The sequence below is a fragment of the Ylistrum balloti genome, unplaced genomic scaffold (genome assembly GCF_031769215.1).
Source record: "Ylistrum balloti isolate Yb309-2 unplaced genomic scaffold, AGI_CSIRO_Ybal_v1 Utg369756, whole genome shotgun sequence".
NCBI classification, from domain to species: Eukaryota; Metazoa; Mollusca; class Bivalvia; order Pectinida; family Pectinidae; genus Ylistrum; species Ylistrum balloti.
In genome coordinates this window covers 1,688,268-1,707,995 of record NW_026781957.1, presented here as the reverse complement: position 1 = coordinate 1,707,995, position 19,728 = coordinate 1,688,268, and the positions used below count along the sequence as shown (strand labels likewise).

The 19,728-nt window shown below is 35.4% G+C and overlaps 2 protein-coding genes across 3 annotated transcripts in view; one reads left to right on the top strand and one right to left on the bottom strand.

Annotated features, from left to right (window-relative positions):
• Positions 1 to 3,103: 3,103 nt before the first annotated feature.
• LOC132543466 (actin, clone 302-like) lies at positions 3,104 to 5,531 on the top strand. Its single transcript, XM_060206968.1, has 6 exons — positions 3,104 to 3,235; positions 3,710 to 3,952; positions 4,210 to 4,456; positions 4,633 to 4,824; positions 4,931 to 5,050; positions 5,326 to 5,531. The coding sequence occupies exons 1-6, from the start codon at positions 3,104 to 3,106 to the stop codon at positions 5,529 to 5,531; spliced, it is 1,140 nt and encodes a 379-aa protein (XP_060062951.1).
• A 5,410-nt stretch (positions 5,532 to 10,941) lies between these two features.
• The window catches only part of LOC132543470 (WASH complex subunit 4-like), a 30,697-nt gene continuing 21,910 nt past the window's right edge, over positions 10,942 to 19,728 (bottom strand). The window contains exons 28-35 of one of the 2 annotated variants that reach the window (XM_060206974.1): positions 17,785 to 17,868; positions 17,408 to 17,504; positions 16,756 to 16,850; positions 16,411 to 16,512; positions 15,758 to 15,851; positions 15,457 to 15,504; positions 14,766 to 14,798; positions 11,810 to 11,898 (exon numbers count right to left, since the gene is read on the bottom strand). In XM_060206974.1, the coding sequence (XP_060062957.1) occupies positions 14,791 to 14,798; positions 15,457 to 15,504; positions 15,758 to 15,851; positions 16,411 to 16,512; positions 16,756 to 16,850; positions 17,408 to 17,504; positions 17,785 to 17,868 (528 nt within the window). In that variant the 3' untranslated portion in view covers positions 11,810 to 11,898; positions 14,766 to 14,790. Of the gene's footprint in view, positions 11,899 to 14,765; positions 14,799 to 15,456; positions 15,505 to 15,757; positions 15,852 to 16,410; positions 16,513 to 16,755; positions 16,851 to 17,407; positions 17,505 to 17,784; positions 17,869 to 19,728 lie in introns of both variants that reach the window. The other variant, XM_060206973.1, reaches the window with a different exon arrangement.

The window sequence follows — 19,728 nt, the reverse complement described above, 5'->3', positions numbered from 1 at the left end:
CGGTTGTTTACCGCTGCCTTATGTAGCTCTGAATCTGACGGTGATTTCTATAAACATTGATCAGTTTGAAAAGACGTGTTTTTGTTGATCTTCACAATCAATATCAACATCATGATATGCTTCATGGACTTTACATCAGAACACAGGCAGATATTCCTAATTTCCGTATGTCCTAATAAAAATGCTTAATGAAAACTTCTTGTCTTGTCCTTGTAAACATAACACAGATATCTCTCTCGAGTTTCCGATAGCTGATATGAATGTCATGACGTTCTCAAAGTTGTAATGAATATCATGACGTCTTCATAGTTCATATGAATGTCACAACGTCCTCATAGCTCATATGAATGTCATGACGTCCTCATAGCTGTAATGAATGTCATGACGTCCTCATAGCTGTAATGAATATCATGACGTCCTCATAGCTGTAATGAATGTCATGACGTCCTCATAGCTGTAATGAATGTCATGACGTCCTCATAGCTGTAATGAATGTCATGACGTCCTCATAGCTGTAATGAATGTCATGACGTCCTCATAGCTGTAATGAATGTCATGACGTCCTCATAGCTGTAATGAATGTCATGACGTCCTCATAGCTGTAATGAATGTCATGACTTTCAGCAAGTTATATAGGAACAGATAAATGAAGATATGAATTATTGAAATAAGATGAATCGATAAATTGCGTGCGGATCAAGGATCGCTTAAGATTCATATTCAAGAAAAAAGAAGCAAAGATTGTATATAAACCTGTAGTATTTTAGGTTATGATATTGTAATATTACCCGACTATTCACTTATCTGAAGCAGACTATAGTTATACCAAACTGGCTCGTTATGTTTCACTTCCTTGGCTGCAATGTGTGGATAGGCTTTCAAATGGGATTGACCATGGATACGAGGTAATATGTCTTATTTTGTGATACTATACTTTTTAAAGCTTATATATCGGTATAATAATTTCGAAATTTCGTAATACCCCAAAAATTTATATTCCGATACTGACTGAGAGAAGTTCGACACACGGAGTGTATCTACCTGTATGTAATGTCTTTTTATAGAACGGCATTTAAATAGAAAGCTTAAGCATGACCAGGTATGTGTATTTATAGCTGGTTTCATTAAAGTCAATGACGAACGAAGTATACATTGTTAGTACAACTTACTGGTAAGGCGAAGACGGCATTAGCCTATATGAGAACATTTTTGAAACATTGTTTAGTCTCACGACAAAAACACCAAAGAAACAATGTATAGTTTTTTTAACAAAATCATCAAATGAACATTGTATAGACTAAAAAAAAAAAAAAAAAAACATTAGAGAAACATTGTATAGTTAAACAACAAATACTACAGAGAAACATTGTATAGTTTAACAACAAATACTACAGAGAAACATTGTATAGTTAAACAACAAAAAATTCAGAGAAACATTGTATAGTTTAACAACAAATACTACAGAGAAACATTGTATAGTTAAACAACAAATACTACAGAGAAACATTGTATCGTTTAACAACAAAAAATTCAGAGAAACATTGTATAGTTAAACAACAAATACTACAGAGAAACATTGTATAGTTAAACAACAAATACTACAGAGAAACATTGTATAGTTAAACAACAAATACTACAAAGAAACATTGTATAGTTAAACAACAAATACTACAGAGAAACATTGTATAGTTAAACAACAAATACTACAGAGAAACATTGTATAGTTAAACAACAAATACTACAGAGAAACATTGTATAGTTAAACAACAAAAAATTCAGAGAAACATTGTATAGTTTAACAACAAATACTACAGAGAAACATTGTATAGTTAAACAACAAATACTACAGAGAAACATTGTATAGTTAAACAACAAATACTACAGAGAAATATTGTATAGTTAAACAACAAATACTACAGAGAAACATTGTATAGTTAAACAACAAATACTACAGAGAAACATTGTATAGTTAAACAACAAATACTACAGAGAAACATTGTATAGTTAAACAACAAATACTACAGAGAAACATTGTATAGTTAAACAACAAATACTACAGAGAAACATTGTATAGTTAAACAACAAATACTACAGAGAAACATTGTATAGTTAAACAACAAATACTACAGAGAAACATTGTATAGTTAAACAACAAATACTACAGAGAAACATTGTATAGTTTAACAACAAAAAATTCAGAGAAATATTGTATAGTTAAACAACAAATACTACAGAGAAACATTGTATAGTTAAACAACAAATACTACAGAGAAACATTGTATAGTTAAACAACAAAAAATTCAGAGAAACATTGTATAGTTTAACAACAAATACTACAGAGAAACATTGTATAGTTAAACAACAAATACTACAGAGAAACATTGTATCGTTTAACAACAAAAAATTCAGAGAAACATTGTATAGTTAAACAACAAATACTACAGAGAAACATTGTATAGTTAAACAACAAATACTACAGAGAAATATTGTATAGTTAAACAACAAATACTACAGAGAAACATTGTATAGTTAAACAACAAATACTACAGAGAAACATTGTATCGTTTAACAACAAAAAATTCAGAGAAACATTGTATAGTTTAACAACAAATACTACAGAGAAACATTGTATAGTTAAACAACAAATACTACAGAGAAACATTGTATAGTTAAACAACAAATACTACAGAGAAACATTGTATCGTTTAACAACAAAAAATTCAGAGAAACATTGTTCGGTTAAACAACGAAAATATGTTGGTAAAGCATTTCATGTTCGACGTATCTCGTAGTCTCCCTTAATGATATGACCCTGGCTGTTGGTGTCTCCCTAGACACCCGTCTCCATATGACCCTGGCTGTTGGTGACTCCCTAGACACCTATCTCCATATGACCCTGGCTGTTGGTGTCTCCCTAGACACCCGTCTCCATATGGCCCTGGCTGTTGGTGTCTCCCTAGACACCCGTCTCCATATGACTTTGGTTGCTGTTGGACGGAAAAGCCTCGAAAATAAAGAAAAACATACATAATTTAATTCTAATACCTTCCTATGTATATTTGCCTATATTTTCACAGACCAACAGTCTAGATTCAGAGCGAAGATGTCAGATTCTGAAAATAAAAATGCAGCAGTTATCATTGACAACGGAAGTGGGATGTGTAAGGCGGGCTTTGCTGGCGATGATTCCCCGCGTGCTGTTTTTCCTCCTAGAGTGGGGCAGCCAAAATGTGACGTGAGTTGAATTAGTTCTTATCGACGCACAAAATCTGACGGGGAGAAAGCAGCACGGGCGATTTTATCACGGAAACTACGACATGTTGAAACTATGACATTGAAACTATGACATGTAGAAACTATGACATGTTGAAACTATGACATGTAGAAACTATGACATGTTGAAACTATGACATTGAAACTATGATATTGTTTTCTTGGAGTCTATTTTGAATGATTTCATTCCATCCACAAAAATAACGAAAAGTAGAGGCACTAGAAAATACCTTTCACAGTGCTCCTGATTTCTCTCTCAGAAATAACTCCCTAACTCCATACATACCTCACCAAACTAAACAAATGAGACAGTTATATCTCTTTCTGTCAAATTTCATAACTGGTGCTAATAGGATTTTGATATAACCAACTTTATATCTTTTGGCTATAAATTCTATGTTGAAAGTTTTTTTTTTCATGAACTCGTCTTTTTCAGCTTTCAAAAGTCGGTACGAAATACAAGGATGTCTATGTAGGAGACGAGGCTGAGGTCAAACGCGGTATTCTTTCCCAGGAGCCTCTTTTGATGGAGCACGGTATAATCGCTAATTGGGACAATATGGAGAAAGTTTGGCACCACGTTTTCTACAATGAGTTACGTGTGGCTCCTGAGAAACACCCGGTCCTGATCACGGAAGCCCCATTCAACCTTAAAGCAAACAGAGAAAGGATGACGCAGGTAAATATATAGTATGTAAATCAAACGACATTTAAAAGGTAGGACGAGTAAAATGATAAACCACGTGGTAGGTGGGGACGTCTGAAAATCAATATTAGCCGATATAAACATAGGTTTTAACGTGTTTAGGTCCTTAGCAAAACTAGCAAGTACTAAAAGGGCACAGCAGAATGATGCAGTTTAGTTAATTATATGATTATGTTGAAAGACGTTTAGTTATTTAATTATTCAATATATTGTGTGTTCAAATTTTGTAGATCATGTTCGAGACTTTCAACACTCCTGCCTTCTACGTTGCGATACCGGCTGTGTTGTCTCTGTATGCCTCAGGGCGAACCTCGGGGGTTGTGCTTGACGCCGGGGATGGTGTGTCACACGTGGTACCTATCTACGAGGGTTACGCCCTCCCTCACGCCACCAAACGTGTAGACTTGGCAGGTCGTGACCTCACAGCCTACCTCCAGAGGATCCTCCACGAAAGAGGATACAACTTCAACACTTCGTGTAAGTCAGAAGATATAATGAATGTTATTTTAATTTTTCCCCGTTCTGACCTATTAATCTTTTCTGGTGATTAAAATTCAAGAGATTTTTAAAAATTCTAGCTATAGCGGAAACAATATGTTCGTAAGAACATTTTTCTGTGAGATAAAATTAGTTTTGTTGTCTAATGCTAACAGCAGAAATAGAAATCGTCTGTAACATGAAGGAGAAGATGTCCTACGTAGCTTTGGACTTTGAGAGTGAAATGACATCAGCATCGAAGTCTTCTACAGTAGAGAAATCTTACGAACTTCCTGACGGTGGCGTTGTTACCATTGGTAACGAAAGGTTCCGGTGTCCAGAGGCTCTCTTCCAGCCATCGTTGATAGGTTAGTATTGAATTTCGAAAAAAAAAATCAATAAACGTGAATTTTATATTTGCAGTAATGATAGTAATCGAAAATTATATATAACCAGTATCTGTTTTGTTTACAGGAAAGGAATTCAATGGAATCCACAAGGAGATAAACAATTCAATTATGTCTTGTGATATTGATCTTCCGCGAAAACTCTTAAGTAATGTCGTCATGTCCGGCGGAAGTACTATGTTTCCAGGTACGAGAACATTAAGTTAATAAACTATATCGATACATATTTGAATTTCGGAATGGACTACTTTGAATTTTTCGACCTGATGATGATTGGCATGTCTGAGGAAAATAGCATTATCGTTCAATTATATTGTGTTTTATTACTGACATTAAATGAAGTCATAATTTTACACACATCCTCATAAACACAACTCCCCCCCCGACACACACACACACACACACACACACACACACACACACGTAGATATATATAATGTAGGATTTATTATTTTTATTTAGGTATGGCGGAACGATTGCAGAAAGAAATGAGTGGCATTGTCCCAAAATATATAGACGTTAAGATCATCGCACCTCCAGAAAGAAAGTATTCCGCCTGGATCGGTGGATCTGTACTAGCTTCTCTGTCCACATTTTCTGATATGTGGATTTCGAAACAGGAGTACGATGAGAGTGGACCCCGCATAGTTCATCATAAATGTTTCTAACTCTTACACTCTGCATCATTTTGTTAAATAATCATCTCCGTTAGGTGTGATATCTCAACCCGAAGGTAGAGATCTGAAGTTTGCATACAAGAGGCTTGTCGTGTTGAATTCCAACTTAATAGTCTGTTCCTGAGAATTGAGATCACTCATAACCACCTTCAAGAAAGTGAAAACTTTTTAGTCTTACCAATTTAAGTCTTATATACAATGCAATGTTTTGGTTAGCATTGCTGTCATGACGTCATCGAAATGTTGCTATGGCGTCAAATCATTGTCCTTACAGAAAATCCCTCTGCCTCTTCCTAATGTATAACAAGGATCTAACCCCAATAAAAAGTGGATATGCCTGACCAGGGTAAGAGAATAAAAAGCCATATGGTGCTTCCTTAATGCATTAACAACAGAAATGCTGAAGAAGTGACGTAACAGATGATTTATTTCTACCTGGTGAGCGTATTACACTGCTTTGGGCGATGTTTACAACATACACCTACACCTCATGCAAGCTGTAAGCTACTGATGAATACTCTAGAAAATGCCATTTTGTTGCTAAATATTACACACTTGTCCACAGACATCCATACAAAAGATGAGTATCTTCCGATTCTATTCATACGGAAAATCATCTGAATTTTTACTGTAGGCGCCTCGATCTCAATACTTAAAAAACGAGGTAAATTCTTACTATTATACCAGGTTACATGTTATGTTATATATATGTTGTTTCTTGAAAATAAAGTTATGTCAACTTTATTATTCTTCACATCGATTTTTACACACAAAGACTAAGGTAAATATGAATTAGAAATAGGGAGATCATGATGGGTTTCGTCGATAAAGGAGAAGACGCTTACTCTTCCGCAACACATGGGCCTGTATTCACGAAACCGTTCTCATGCTCAAACTCAACTTTTGTGCCCTGGTCACATTCTCCTTGTACTTTTTCATGAGTCTCCACGTAAATATTTCTTTTGTTTATATTTTACCCTATTAGAATTTGAGTTTGGATTATGATTCAATAAATTCTTTATATATATCTTAAATAAGATTGAATGACCAGAAGGTCTTTGTGATGTTTCAATTCAAGAGAGTGATTTCAATTCAAGAGAGTGATGGTTCAATTCTAGAGAGTGATGGTTCAATTCTAGAGAGTGATGGTTCAATTCAAGAGAGTGATGGTTCAATTCAAGAAAGTGATGGTTCAATTCTAGAGTGATGGTTCAATTAAAGAGAGTGATGGTTCAATTCTAGAGAGTGATGGTTCAATTCAAGAGAGTGATGGTTCAATTCTAGAGAGTGATGGTTCAATTCAAGAGAGTGATGGTTCAATTCAAGAGAGTGATGGTTCAATTCAAGAGAGTGATGATTCAATTCAAGAGAGTGATGGTTCAATTCAAGAGAGTGATGATTCAATTCAAGAGAGTGATGGTTCAATTCTAGAGAGTGATGTTTCAATTCTAGAGTGTGATGGTTCAATTCTAGAGAGTGATGTTTCAATTCAAGAGAGTGATGGTTCAATTCTAGAGAGTGATGGTTCAATTCAAGAGAGTGATGTTTCAATTCAAGAGAGTGATGGTTCAATTCAAGAGAGTGATGGTTCAATTCTAGAGTGATGGTTCAATTCAAGAGAGTGATGGTTCAATTCAAGAGAGTGATGGTTCAATTCAAGCGAGTGATGTGTCAATTCTAGAGAGTGATGGTTCAATTCAAGAGAGTGATGGTTCAATTCTAGAGAGTGATGGTTCAATTCTAGAGAGTGATGGTTCAATTCAAGAGAGTGATGGTTCAATTCAAGAGAGTGATGGTTCAATTCAAGAGAGTGATGGTTCAATTCAGAGAGAGTTCAAGATGGTTCAATTCAAGAGAGTGATGGTTCAATTCAAGTGATGGTTCAATTCTAGAGAGTGATGGTTCAATTCAAGAGAGTGATGGTTCAATTCTAGAAAGTGATGGTTCAATTCAAGAGAGTGATGGTTCAATTCAAGAAAGTGATGGTTCAATTCTAGAGAGTGATGGTTCAATTCAAGAGAGTAATGGTTCAAGAGTAGAGAGTGATGGTTCAATTCTAGAGAGTGATGGTTCGATTCTAGAGAGTGATGGTTCAATTCAAGAGAGTGATGGTTCAATTCAAGAGAGTGATGGTTCAATTCAAGAGAGTGATGGTTCAATTCTAGAGAGTGATGGTTCAATTCAAGAGAGTAATGGTTCAATTCAAGAAAGTGATGGTTCAATTCTAGAGTGATGGTTCAATTAAAGAGAGTGATGGTTCAATTCAAGAGAGTGATGGTTCAATTCTAGAAAGTGATGGTTCAATTCAAGAGAATGATGGTTCATGGTTCAATTCAATTCAAGAGAGTGTGATGGTTGGTGATGGTTCAATTCAAGAGAGTGATGGTTCAATTCAGAGAGTGATGGTTCAATTCAAGAGAGTGATGGTTCAATTCAAGAGAGTGATGGTTCAATTCAAGAGAGTGATGGTTCAATTCAAGAGAGTGATGGTTCAATTCTAGAAAGTAATGGTTCAATTCAAGCGAGTGATGTGTCAATTCTAGAGAGTGATGGTTCAATTCAAGAGAGTGATGGTTCAATTCTAGAGAGTGATGGTTCAATTCAAGAGAGTGATGGTTCAATTCTAGAGAGTGATGGTTCAATTCAAGAGAGTGATTATTCAATTCAAGAGAGTGATGGTTCAATTCTAGAAAGTAATGGTTCAATTCAAGAGAGTGATGGTTCAATTCTAGAGAGTGATGGTTCAATTCTAGAGTGATGGTTCAATTCAAGAGTGATGGTTCAATTCAAGAGTGATGGTTCAATTCAAGAGAGTGATGGTTCAATTCAAGAGAGTGATGGTTCAATTCTAGAGAGTGATGGTTCAATGATGGTTCAATTCTAGAGAGTGATGGTTCAATTCAAGAAAGTGATGGTTCAATTCAAGAGAGTGATGGTTCAATTCTAGAGAGTGATGGTTCAATTCTAGAAAGTAATGGTTCAATTCAAGAGAGTGATGGTTCAATTCAAGAGTGATGGTTCAATTACCGACACAGTGAGGAATCAATTCTAGAGAGTGATGGTTCAATTCAAGAGAGTGATGGTTCAATTCAAGAGAGTGATGGTTCAATTCAAGCGAGTGATGTGTCAATTCTAAAGAGTGATGGTTCAATTCAAGAGAGTGATGGTTCAATTCAAGAGAGTGATGGTTCAATTCTAGAGTGATGGTTCAATTCTAGAGAGTGATGGTTCAATTCAAAAAACAGAGTTCAATTCAAGAGAGTGATGGTTCAATGCAAGAGAGTAATGGTTCAATTCAAGAGAGTGATGGTTCAATTCTAGAGAGTGATGGTTCAATTCAAGAGAGTGATGGTTCAATTCAAGAGAGTGATGGTTCAATTCAAGAGAGTGATGGTTCAATTCAAGAGAGTGATGGTTCAATTCAAGAGAGTGATGGTTCAATTCTAGAGTGATGGTTCAATTCTAGAGAGTGATGGTTCAATTCAAGAGAGTGATGGTTCAATTCAAGAGAGTGATGGTTCAATTCAAGAGAGTGATGGTTCAATTCAAGAGAGTGATGGTTCAATTCAAGAGAGTGATGGTTCAATTCAAGAGAGTGATGGTTCAATTCAAGAGAGTGATGGTTCAATTCTAGAGAGTGATGGTTCAATTCAAGAGAGTGATGGTTCAATTCAAGAGAGTGATGGTTCAATTCTAGAGAGTGATGGTTCAATTCAAGAGAGTGATGGTTCAATTCAAGAGAGTGATGGTTCAATTCAAGAGAGTGATGGTTCAATTCTAGAGAGTGATGGTTCAATTCAAGAGAGTGATGGTTCAATTCTAGAGAGTGATGGTTCAATTCTAGAGAGTGATGGTTCAATTCAAGAGAGTGATGGTTCAATTCAAGAGAGTGATGGTTCAATTCAAGAGAGTGATGGTTCAATTCTAGAGAGTGATGGTTCAATTCAAGAAAGTGATGGTTCAATTCAAGAGAGTGATGGTTCAATTCTAGAGAGTGATGGTTCAATTCAAGAAAGTGATGTGTCAATTCTAGAGAGTGATGGTTCAATTCAAGAGAGTGATGGTTCAATTCAAGAGAGTGATGGTTCAATTCTAGAGAGTGATGGTTCAATTCTAGAGAGTGATGGTTCAATTCAAGAGAGTGATGGTTCAATTCAAGAGAGTGATGGTTCAATTCTAGAGAGTGATGGTTCAATTCAAGAGAGTGATGGTTCAATTCAAGAGAGTGATGGTTCAATTCAAGAGAGTGATGGTTCAATTCTAGAGAGTGATGGTTCAATTCAAGAGAGTGATGGTTCAATTCAAGAGAGTGATGGTTCAATTCTAGAGAGTGATGGTTCAATTCTAGAGAGTGATGGTTCAATTCAAGAGAGTGATGGTTCAATTCAAGAGAGTGATGGTTCAATTCTAGAGAGTGATGGTTCAATTCTAGAGAGTGATGGTTCAATTCAAGAGAGTGATGGTTCAATTCTAGAGAGTGATGGTTCAATTCTAGAGAGTGATGGTTCAATTCTAGAGAGTGATGGTTCAATTCTAGAGAGTGATGGTTCAATTCTAGAGAGTGATGGTTCAATTCAAGAGAGTGATGGTTCAATTCTAGAGAGTGATGGTTCAATTCAAGAGAGTGATGGTTCAATTCAAGAGAGTGATGGTTCAATTCAAGAGAGTGATGGTTCAATTCAAGAGAGTGATGGTTCAATTCAAGAGAGTGATGGTTCAATTCTAGAGAGTGATGGTTCAATTCAAGAGAGTGATGGTTCAATTCTAGAGAGTGATGGTTCAATTCAAGAGAGTGATGGTTCAATTCAAGAGAGTGATGTTCAATTCTAGATTCAATTCAAGAGAGTGATGGTTCAATAGAGAGTGATGGTGATGGTTCAATTCTGAGAGTGATGGTTCAATTCAAGAGAGTGATGGTTCAATTCAAGAGAGTGATGGTTCAATTCAAGAGAGTGATGGTTCAATTCAGAGAGTGATGGTTCAATTCTAAGAGTACTGGTTCAATTCAAGAGAATGATGGTTCAATTCTAGAGAGTGATGGTTCGATTCTAGAGTGTGATGGTTCAATTCAAGAGAGTAATGGTTCAATTCTAGAGAGTGATGGTTCAATTAAAGAGAGTGATGGTTCAATTCAAAAGTGATGGTTCAATTCAAGAGAATGATGGTTCAATTCTAGAGAGTGATGGTTCGATTCTAGAGAGTGATGGTTCAATTCAAGAGAGTAATGGTTCAATTCAAGAGAGTGATGGTTCAATTCAAGAGAGTGATGTTTGGTATGCTAATTACTGACAGCCCTTGTTTGGTACGCCTGATACTGGATTTCCTTACTGTGAACTCTCATCTGACTTGAATTCAATGTTTGTGACTAATACAAAAATGAAAACGAAACAAAGCAAAAAACAACGATTTGATTAACAATTTAATAGTTCTATTGGTACAAATACTTTATTATTTACCAATCCTGTCCTGTAAACAGTCAGAGTTCTTCATCATGTTTATAACAGGAAACGCTCACCATATTCTTCTTGTCTACTCTCTCTGTTATCATCATAAAACACCACTGATGCTTAGTTGGAAGGAGGTCAGTCTAGCTTCATGATGTCAACAATTACACATTCCATCAATCACTTGTCAAAGTTACTATTTCTCAAATGGTGTTTGTAATAATTCAAACAATGTTAACAACACATTACATTTACATGGTAAAATAAATATGCCATTAGTGGGAAATAAAATATTTCATATAATAATTTGGCAGTTTCCACCTCTGTTATTGGAGTATCTGTGACAAAATGAAAGATAAGAATTATTGATGGTTGTACAGATAATGCTATATACCATGAATGTTATATATAGATAACAGTAAGTAGGAAATATGTGGGATACATATACTTTTAATTATGTTTTTGTATATAACAAAATATACATATGTTTTATACATTAAATTCTGCAATAACTAATCGTTTAATGTATTGGTAAGATGATGAAAATGGTGTACAACCTGTCAAACATGCACCATACTTATATATATCTTGTTGCACGGAGACCACTGACAAATGTTCCTCATACAAACTGTTGTATTTGACAAATATTTCTCTGGTAATTGTTAATGAATGACCGTTTGTCGTAGTTGCCATTTACAAAGCAAATTCTAAGCAGTTAGCACCGATAACACATGGCATTCAAAGTCATTCATTAAGTTTGTTACTTTACATTGGAGGGGGTGGGGGCGGAGGGGGTGGTGGAGGAGGAGGTGGAGGTGGTGGTCCACCAGGAGGAGGGGGTGGGGGCGGAGCTGGAGGACCTCCAGACGGTGGAGCTGGCGCAGTTCCTTGGGCTCCTGAATCTGGTGTAGCAGCTGAAAAAAATATAAAAATAGTGATGTATATCAATTCAAATGAAGGTATATATAAAGTATTAAGATATAATAATTCCATTTAATAAGGCAGTGATTCATTAGGTCACTACAGCAAGCTGCAACATTTTCTCACTGATTCATCAACCAATGTGATAAACATGGCTACATGATTGTATAAGAATATAGTATATAGTTCACAAATAATTTTCATATTTCATTAAAACAGAAATTATTTTTTGCACAGTTGACTTTGAGGTAAAAATTATCAGTGGTCTCTTTTCTATCTCTAGGGAGTTGTCAATACTTGCAGTTAATTATTTCTAAAAGGTTAGAAAAAAATTATCATATGATAGCATCATTAGAAGTATGACAGAGGTGAACTCAATACAATTTAAAACTACACACTGATATATATGAACTTCTCGAAGCCTTTAAACTCGGTCCTGGTGGAGAGAAGATAAAAAGATCAGTTAAAAGAGATAGGGGGAAAATGCTGAAAAGAAAATATTTACCGAACTGTTTTATATTTCGCTATTTCCAGAATAAAATCAATTAAAAAAAGATACACTGAAAACTAAATTGATAGAGAAATCCATCGTCACTTGCATGTCTTCTGTGAACATACATCTGTTTTACTTTAAGCTTGTGGTAAAACTACCAATAAATAAGTCATGGAAGACACCTGTATCACTTTTACGTAATCAATCTCAGGTAAATCAGTTTTATTTCAATATGCAGCAGTAGAAAAGCATTTGTGTTTGTACATCAATGAATTGACAGTGGAAATTCACATGCAGCTTCATTGTCCAGCATTAAAAAGATGAACACATTTACAGTTCAAGGGAGATTGTCTTAATCTGAGGCAAACAAAAAGAGAAACCATGGAATATAGACCTGTTTGTTGGGACAAGAATCTTTGTATACCCTTCTCCTATACTTTTGTGTGTAACTTTTTACAACTAAATGTACAAATACTTTCAATAACAGTATGTGATATATTGAGTTGTAAACAACCTTTCTAGTCTTAGGGCCTGCACTCAATAAACATGACCAATAAAAGTATTTGATATACTGAGCTGTAAAAATCTCTAGTCTTAGGGCCTGCACTCAATAAACATGACCAATAACAGTATTTGATATATTGAGCTGTAAAAATTTCTAGTCTTAGGGCCTGCACTCAATAAACATGACCAATAACAGTATTTGATATATTGAGCTGTAAAAATTTCTAGTCTTAGGGCCTACACTCAACAAACAGTTTCCAATAACAGTTTGCGATATATTGGCTTATACAGAATAGGATCGTCACAGTTAATGCAGACTAAGTTCTCCATGGTTAATACAGACTAAGTTCTCCATGGTTAATACAGACTAAGTTCTCCATGGTTAATACAGACTAAGTTCTCCATGGTTAATACAGACTAAGTTCTCCATGTCTGACACAAATTTACAAGAATGGACATGTCATGACTTAGTGCCCAACCTCATTTTCTAAAACACCCCGTTTTAATTCAAAATATTTTGTCTGTCCTAGCCAGACTTTTCACAGACATTCGACCTTTCTTGAACTGAACACTTGGATAATTCAAAATTGTCCAACGGTCCCGCTGACTTCAAAATAAAGAAGTTTGACTATATATACACATATTGTATGTAGTTTAGATGGCGATATAAAAATGTTAGTGATTCATTAAAACATCATGCTATTTTGTTATTTTTACAATGGTGCATTTAACATTTCTAATTTCATTAATCAAGAAATGTTCTTTGCACAATAAATATAATAATGAGAATTGATCTTTTTTTACTGCTGCTACAAACTATAATCCACAACAGAAGCTAGACTATGTTATACACAAAGGCATGCTAACAGTAAATAAGTGAATCAAAAAATATACTTGATGGCCTCCACAAACAGAAGTTAGGCTATGTTATACACAAAGGCATGCTAACAGTAAATAAGTGAATCAAAAAATATACTTGATGGCCTCCACAAACAGAAGTTAGGCTATAGTCGTAAATAAGTGAATTACAAAATATACGACGGCCTCCACAAACAGAAGTTAGGCAATAGGCGTGAAGAATATAAATCACAGCCTCCACAAACAGAAGTTAGGCTGTAGACGTGAAGAATATAAATCACAGCCTCCACAAACAGAAGTTAGGCTATAGGCGTTAAGAATATAAATCACAGCCTCCACAAACAGAAGTTAGGCAATAGGCGTTAAGAATATAAATTCACAGCCTCCACAAACAGAAGTTAGGCAATAGGCGTGAAGAATATAAATCACAGCCTCCACAAACAGAAGTTAGGCTATAGACGTTAAGAATATAAATCACAGCCTCCACAAACAGAAGTTAGGCAATAGGCGTTAAGAATATAAATCACAGCCTCCACAAACAGAAGTTAGGCTATAGGCGTGAAGAATATAAATCACAGCCTCCATAAACAGAAGTTAGGTTATAGGCGTGAAGAATATAAATCACAGCCTCCACAAACAGAAGTTAGGCTATAGGCGTTAAGAATATAAATCACAGCCTCCACAAACAGAAGTTAGGCTATAGGCATGAAGAATATAAATCACAGCCTCCATAAACAGAAGAATATAAATCACAGCCTCCACAAACAGAAGTTAGGCTATAGGCGTTAAGAATATAAATCACAGCCTCCACAAACAGAAGTTAGGCTATAGGCATGAAGAATATAAATCACGGGCTCCATAAACAGAAGTTAGGTTATAGGCGTGAAGAATATATATATAGATATATATAAGTAATGCCTAAACTACCACGAAACCAAAGTAAAAGATGAGCAAAAAAGCTATAGAGAAGTTTACTACACAATATCAACAGGAAAATAACCTTACGGTGAGATCGCCCTCATCATTTGTGTCATGAAGCTAGACAAAAATAAACACAGTTGCTATATTTATCTGTTACAAAAATCATGATGCAGAGATCTTGAGTTTATATGTACAACCCATGAATTGAATATACTATTTTTTACTCTGACCTCAAAAGAGCTTGGGACTTGAGGATTTCGTATTTCTAACTGAACCCAAACTTTCTTTCTTGAATTAAGTAAACACATTATGCATCTCCTCCCTGCCATTTTATCAATGTCTGACCAATTTCTAAAATTAGTAACTTTGACTTTGATCTTTGAGGCTAAAAAAACAAGCTCATTTAATGTACTGTTTAGTTGACATTTGTATCTAGTTTTATTGAAATCCTTAACAAAATGAAGTCCCTGGAGTAATGACTCAGAATGGGATGGGATAAGATGGATAACTTTCCCCACACACTTGATAAAGGGAGGAGAGCATTAGAAGTAATAGTGTACCTGCACCAAGTGCGGCATAATACCACTGATATGTCGGTGCTTGGTGACAGAATGGATGTCAAACAAGGCTGGAACAGGGACATAGATGTCAATCATAGGCAACAATATCTAGGTCAGGTCCATGTATGTAGGACAAAAATATGTCACTTAAAAGGATATCAGATGATGACAGGATTGTGTAATTACCAGACAATGAAGACAGAAATCTTACATACCTGTTTGGGTCGGAGCAGCTCCTTCAGCTTGTCCAGCTTTGGCTGCTTCTATAGAAAGTAAATCCTCAATAAAACAAATATCTGTTCTTTCAGAAAAACTGAATAATTTGGAAACATTAAACTAAAGACTGATTTTCAACAGACTTTGAAAATAACATTTGATTTTAAACTCTGACCTCCGCCCCTTCAGTCTCACTAACAGTGACTTTGCAGAAGTGTGACCTTGACCTTTACCTATAAAAACTTGTGTTTGACCTATCATCCTTATGTTACTAACAAGTTTTTACCTATACCCACTTACCTTTGTCCTTTTCTTCATTTTCCTCTGCAGCAGTACGGTCAGCTCGAAAGAAAATTCTGGCACTGCTCAGTGAATAGTACAATAGATCATATTCCTGGAAATGTTTAATTGTTTTATGTTATTATATACTTATTTATCGTAATTACATATCTATACTTTTTATTACTTTCTTAAGCACCCCCCATTTCATGGCTGAGAGCATATAGCATTACCCTTGTCCGTCGTTCTATCATAATTACTCCTTAACTGCTATAGACATAGAACTGTAATTTGGTATACAGTGATATATTACAAATGTGCAGGTCAAGTTTTAATTGGTTATGGTCAATCAATTTTTTACAGAGTTATGACCAATAAACTTTAAGAATTTTAGTTAGTTTCAGACAGGTACAACTGGACTCCTCAATTTGCATCTGCTAAATAGTCCCCAGTCCAGCCTCTGTTGCGATCTGAACCTGGTGTTTTTCTTGCAGGCTCAACTAGTCCAACTGTTTTAACTCTTATGTAAAAGCATCTCTACTGATCAAATATCCAGTTGCACAGGATTATGAATTTTGTGGCAACTGGTTTGTTTGGTGACTGACATAACTCAACTCAGTAGTGAAGTCTTCCACAGCTTATAGAATTTAAAGGGAGGTAATCCTTGAACTTACCTGTTGACACATGTCCAGTCTTTTGACAGTCAGGGACATAGTTTGCTGTAGTTTCTCATCTGGTCGTGTTGATAAAGACTGCTGCTGTTTCATCACTTTATCCTGTGAAAGTTGGGGAAAAAAAACTTACACATTAAAACAAGATAATCCGAAATATATCTAGTCTTAGATTTATATGATAACAAAATACGATGTACAGTTAGGACAACCAAGTATAACTAAAACGGAAAACGACTTCAACAAAAGAGGCCTAACCATCTTAAGTAACGGCCATCCTAAAAGTTGCCCAAATTTTCGAAATTATTTTATCAAATTACCATTTAGGTATGAATGAGCTCTACCAACCTTTTCTGCTCTGTATTTGTCCTTGACAGACTGGAACCAGTGGAGGGAATCAAACTCGTGATACTGGTCAAGCAGTTTAAGGATATACGCCACACCTGTAGGGACCAATATAGGTTTTTACATTTGTATTATAGAAAAACTCATGTTACTGGTACAGTGTTTAAGGATCCTGAATGACACAACACCTGTGGGGGCAGATTGAGGTTTGTTCTTCTTCAGACATAAATTGTAATAATGGTCAAGCAGTTTAAGGGTGTATGCCACACCTGTGGGGACAGATTGAGGTTTGTACTAGGGTGTATGCCACACCTGTGGGGACAGATAGAGGTTTGTACTATTGTAATAATGGTCAAGCAGTTTAAGGGTGTATGTTACACCTGTGGGGACATACTGAGGTTTGTACTAGGGTCTATGTTACACCTGTGGGGACAGATAGAGGTTTGTACTATTGTAATAATGGTCAAGCAGTTTAAGGGTTTATGCCACACCTGTGGGGACAGATAGAGGTTTGTACTATTGTAATAATGGTCAAGCAGTTTAAGGGTGTATGTTACACCTGTGGGGACAGATTGAGGTCATCTCATCAGTACATGCTTTATTGATTTAATTATTTGCTTGTGTCATAAAATTTTTTATCACTAGCAACCATTACCCATCGCAAATCCGTCATCTGTGAAGGCTGCTCCTACTTTGTTCTTACGACTCATCTTCTCTTTACAGCTGATGGAATGTTCTACGAAGTTCAGAATCTATAAAAAAGGAACATAGTATGGTGATTTTATAGAAAATTTATCATGTCTTATCTCACATGTACAAAATATCAAAACAAGGATTAAAACCAAATGTGAATCAAGGAAGTCTGGACATGTGTAGGGAATTGATATCGTTAGATACAAAATAGAAATTCGAAAATTGATATATAATCTTTACCATATCATTAATCTTCAAAACAAATGGTATAGTATCAGATGTAAAAATAAACAAACAAACTAAGAAATAATTATTTTGATGCTAAGCAGAGATATTTACCAGTGGCGGGAGTATCACAAAGAAGTTACGTAAATGCATGTTCTTGGGATCTCTGAATTCTGGAGCAAACACATCCACAAGGAGCTGCCATGATACAAACAAAGAAAAATGTTGCAAGAGCCAAATCGAAAGAAAACTTCATTTTTTAAGAAAGACAGTATTACTTATAAACAGATAAATCAGAACTATGTATTTCCTAACTACCTATTGCACTGATTCCTTCATTTTCCAGTTGTTTTCAGATTTGATGGTGATTTTATTTTCCAGCTGTTTTCAGATTTGATGGTGATTTTATTTTCCAGTTGTTTTCAGATTTGATGGTGATTTTATTTTCCAGTTGTTTTCAGATTTAATGGTGATTTTATTTTCAAGCTGTTTTCAGATTTGATGGTAATTTTATTTTCAAGCAGATTTGATGGTGATTTTATTTTCAAGCTGTTTTCAGATTTAATGGTGATTTTATTTTCAAGCTGTTTTCAGATTTGATGGTGATTTTATTTTCCAGCTGTTTTCAGATTTGATGGTAATTTTATTTTCAAGCTGTTTTCAGATTTGATGGTAATTTTATTTTCCAGTTGTTTTCAGATTTGATGGTGATTTTATTTTCAAGCTGTTTTCAGATTTAATGGTGATTTTTATTCATAAAAGTCATCATCAAAACATGATGGTGATTTTATTTTCAGATTTGCTGTTTTCAATTTGAAAAAGTTAAAAGTCAAAGTTTTCAAAGATTGATGGTGATTTTATTTTCCTAAACTGTTTTCAATTATGTTCTGTATCAGAATTACCTCCCTTTAATACCTATTCTGCACTGCTATTACACCTACTGCTATGAGATTTCCATTCTGAATTTCTCAATGCATGACTTTTTTTAAAAATAAATTGTTGCTGTTATAAATGATGACACAGATCGAGACTGCAGCAAACTGTACAGAATATTCATCATATTCATATCAAGTCTAGTTGTGTCTGTCCAACATTAAATCACTGGTTATCACTTGATTGTAAAATTTCTTCATAAAACAAGGAAGATTCACCTATAACCTTCTCATAATGCTTTGAAATAAAGCTCACAGAAAAAGAAACATAGAATTAGATTTTTGGATATTGCTATTTATGTGACCAAAGGTTCCTAATTGTGCCCAAACTATTGAGGCCGTCCAAGCTGTGAGAAACCTTGGTGTATACTTTGATAGTTCTCTGAACATGGAGAAACAGATAAACTCAATTGCCAGTTCCTGTTATCACCAAATCAGAAACATTGAGGGTATCCGTCAGTTCATCACCACAGATGCATGCAAGACATTGGTACATTCTCTTGTTACTTCTAGGTTAGACTATGGTAACGTGTTACTCGTTGGTGTATCTGATACACTAATGAGCCGCCTGCAGAGGGTACAGAACACCGCAGCACACCTAGTTACCCGTACTCGAAAGAGGGACCACATTACACCAGTCCTTTACTTATTGCATTGGCTGCAGATAAACTCAATTGCCATTCCTGTCACAAATACAAGATTTTGATGTATACATACAAGGCAATAAATGGAACGGCTCCTGAATATTTGCAGGAACTTGTCACCGTTTATCGGCCGTCACGATCACTACGATCGGAGACAGAATCCTTGTTATGCGTTCCGAACTCTCGGACTGTGACTTATGGTAAGCGGTGCTTTGGAAAGGTAGCGGCCACTTTGTGGAACAGCTTACCATCTGCTTCTAGAAAGTCAAAATCCCTGGCCAAATTCAAGAAGGATATTAAAACCCACCTGTTTACGTCTGCATTTTAGACTCTCACGCAGACGTCCTGTATATACATACTTTCACCACTATTTACTTGATTTGGTTACTGTGTTACATATGTTGATTACTGTGTTATACATGTTCTGTAAATTTTGTAGTAAGATTATTATGTAATTGTGAAGCGCATTAGAGTATTTTGTC

Bases quoted from the DNA above. Each gene is read 5' to 3' on its own strand.
- LOC132543466 (XM_060206968.1), top strand. From the start codon at position 3,104: ATGTCAGATTCTGAAAATAAAAATGCAGCAGTTATCATTGACAACGGA. The intron at 4,457-4,632 runs GTAAGTCAGAAG...TAATGCTAACAG, and splicing joins ATACAACTTCAACACTTCGT to CAGAAATAGAAATCGTCTGT. The intron at 5,051-5,325 runs GTACGAGAACAT...ATTTTTATTTAG, and splicing joins CGGAAGTACTATGTTTCCAG to GTATGGCGGAACGATTGCAG.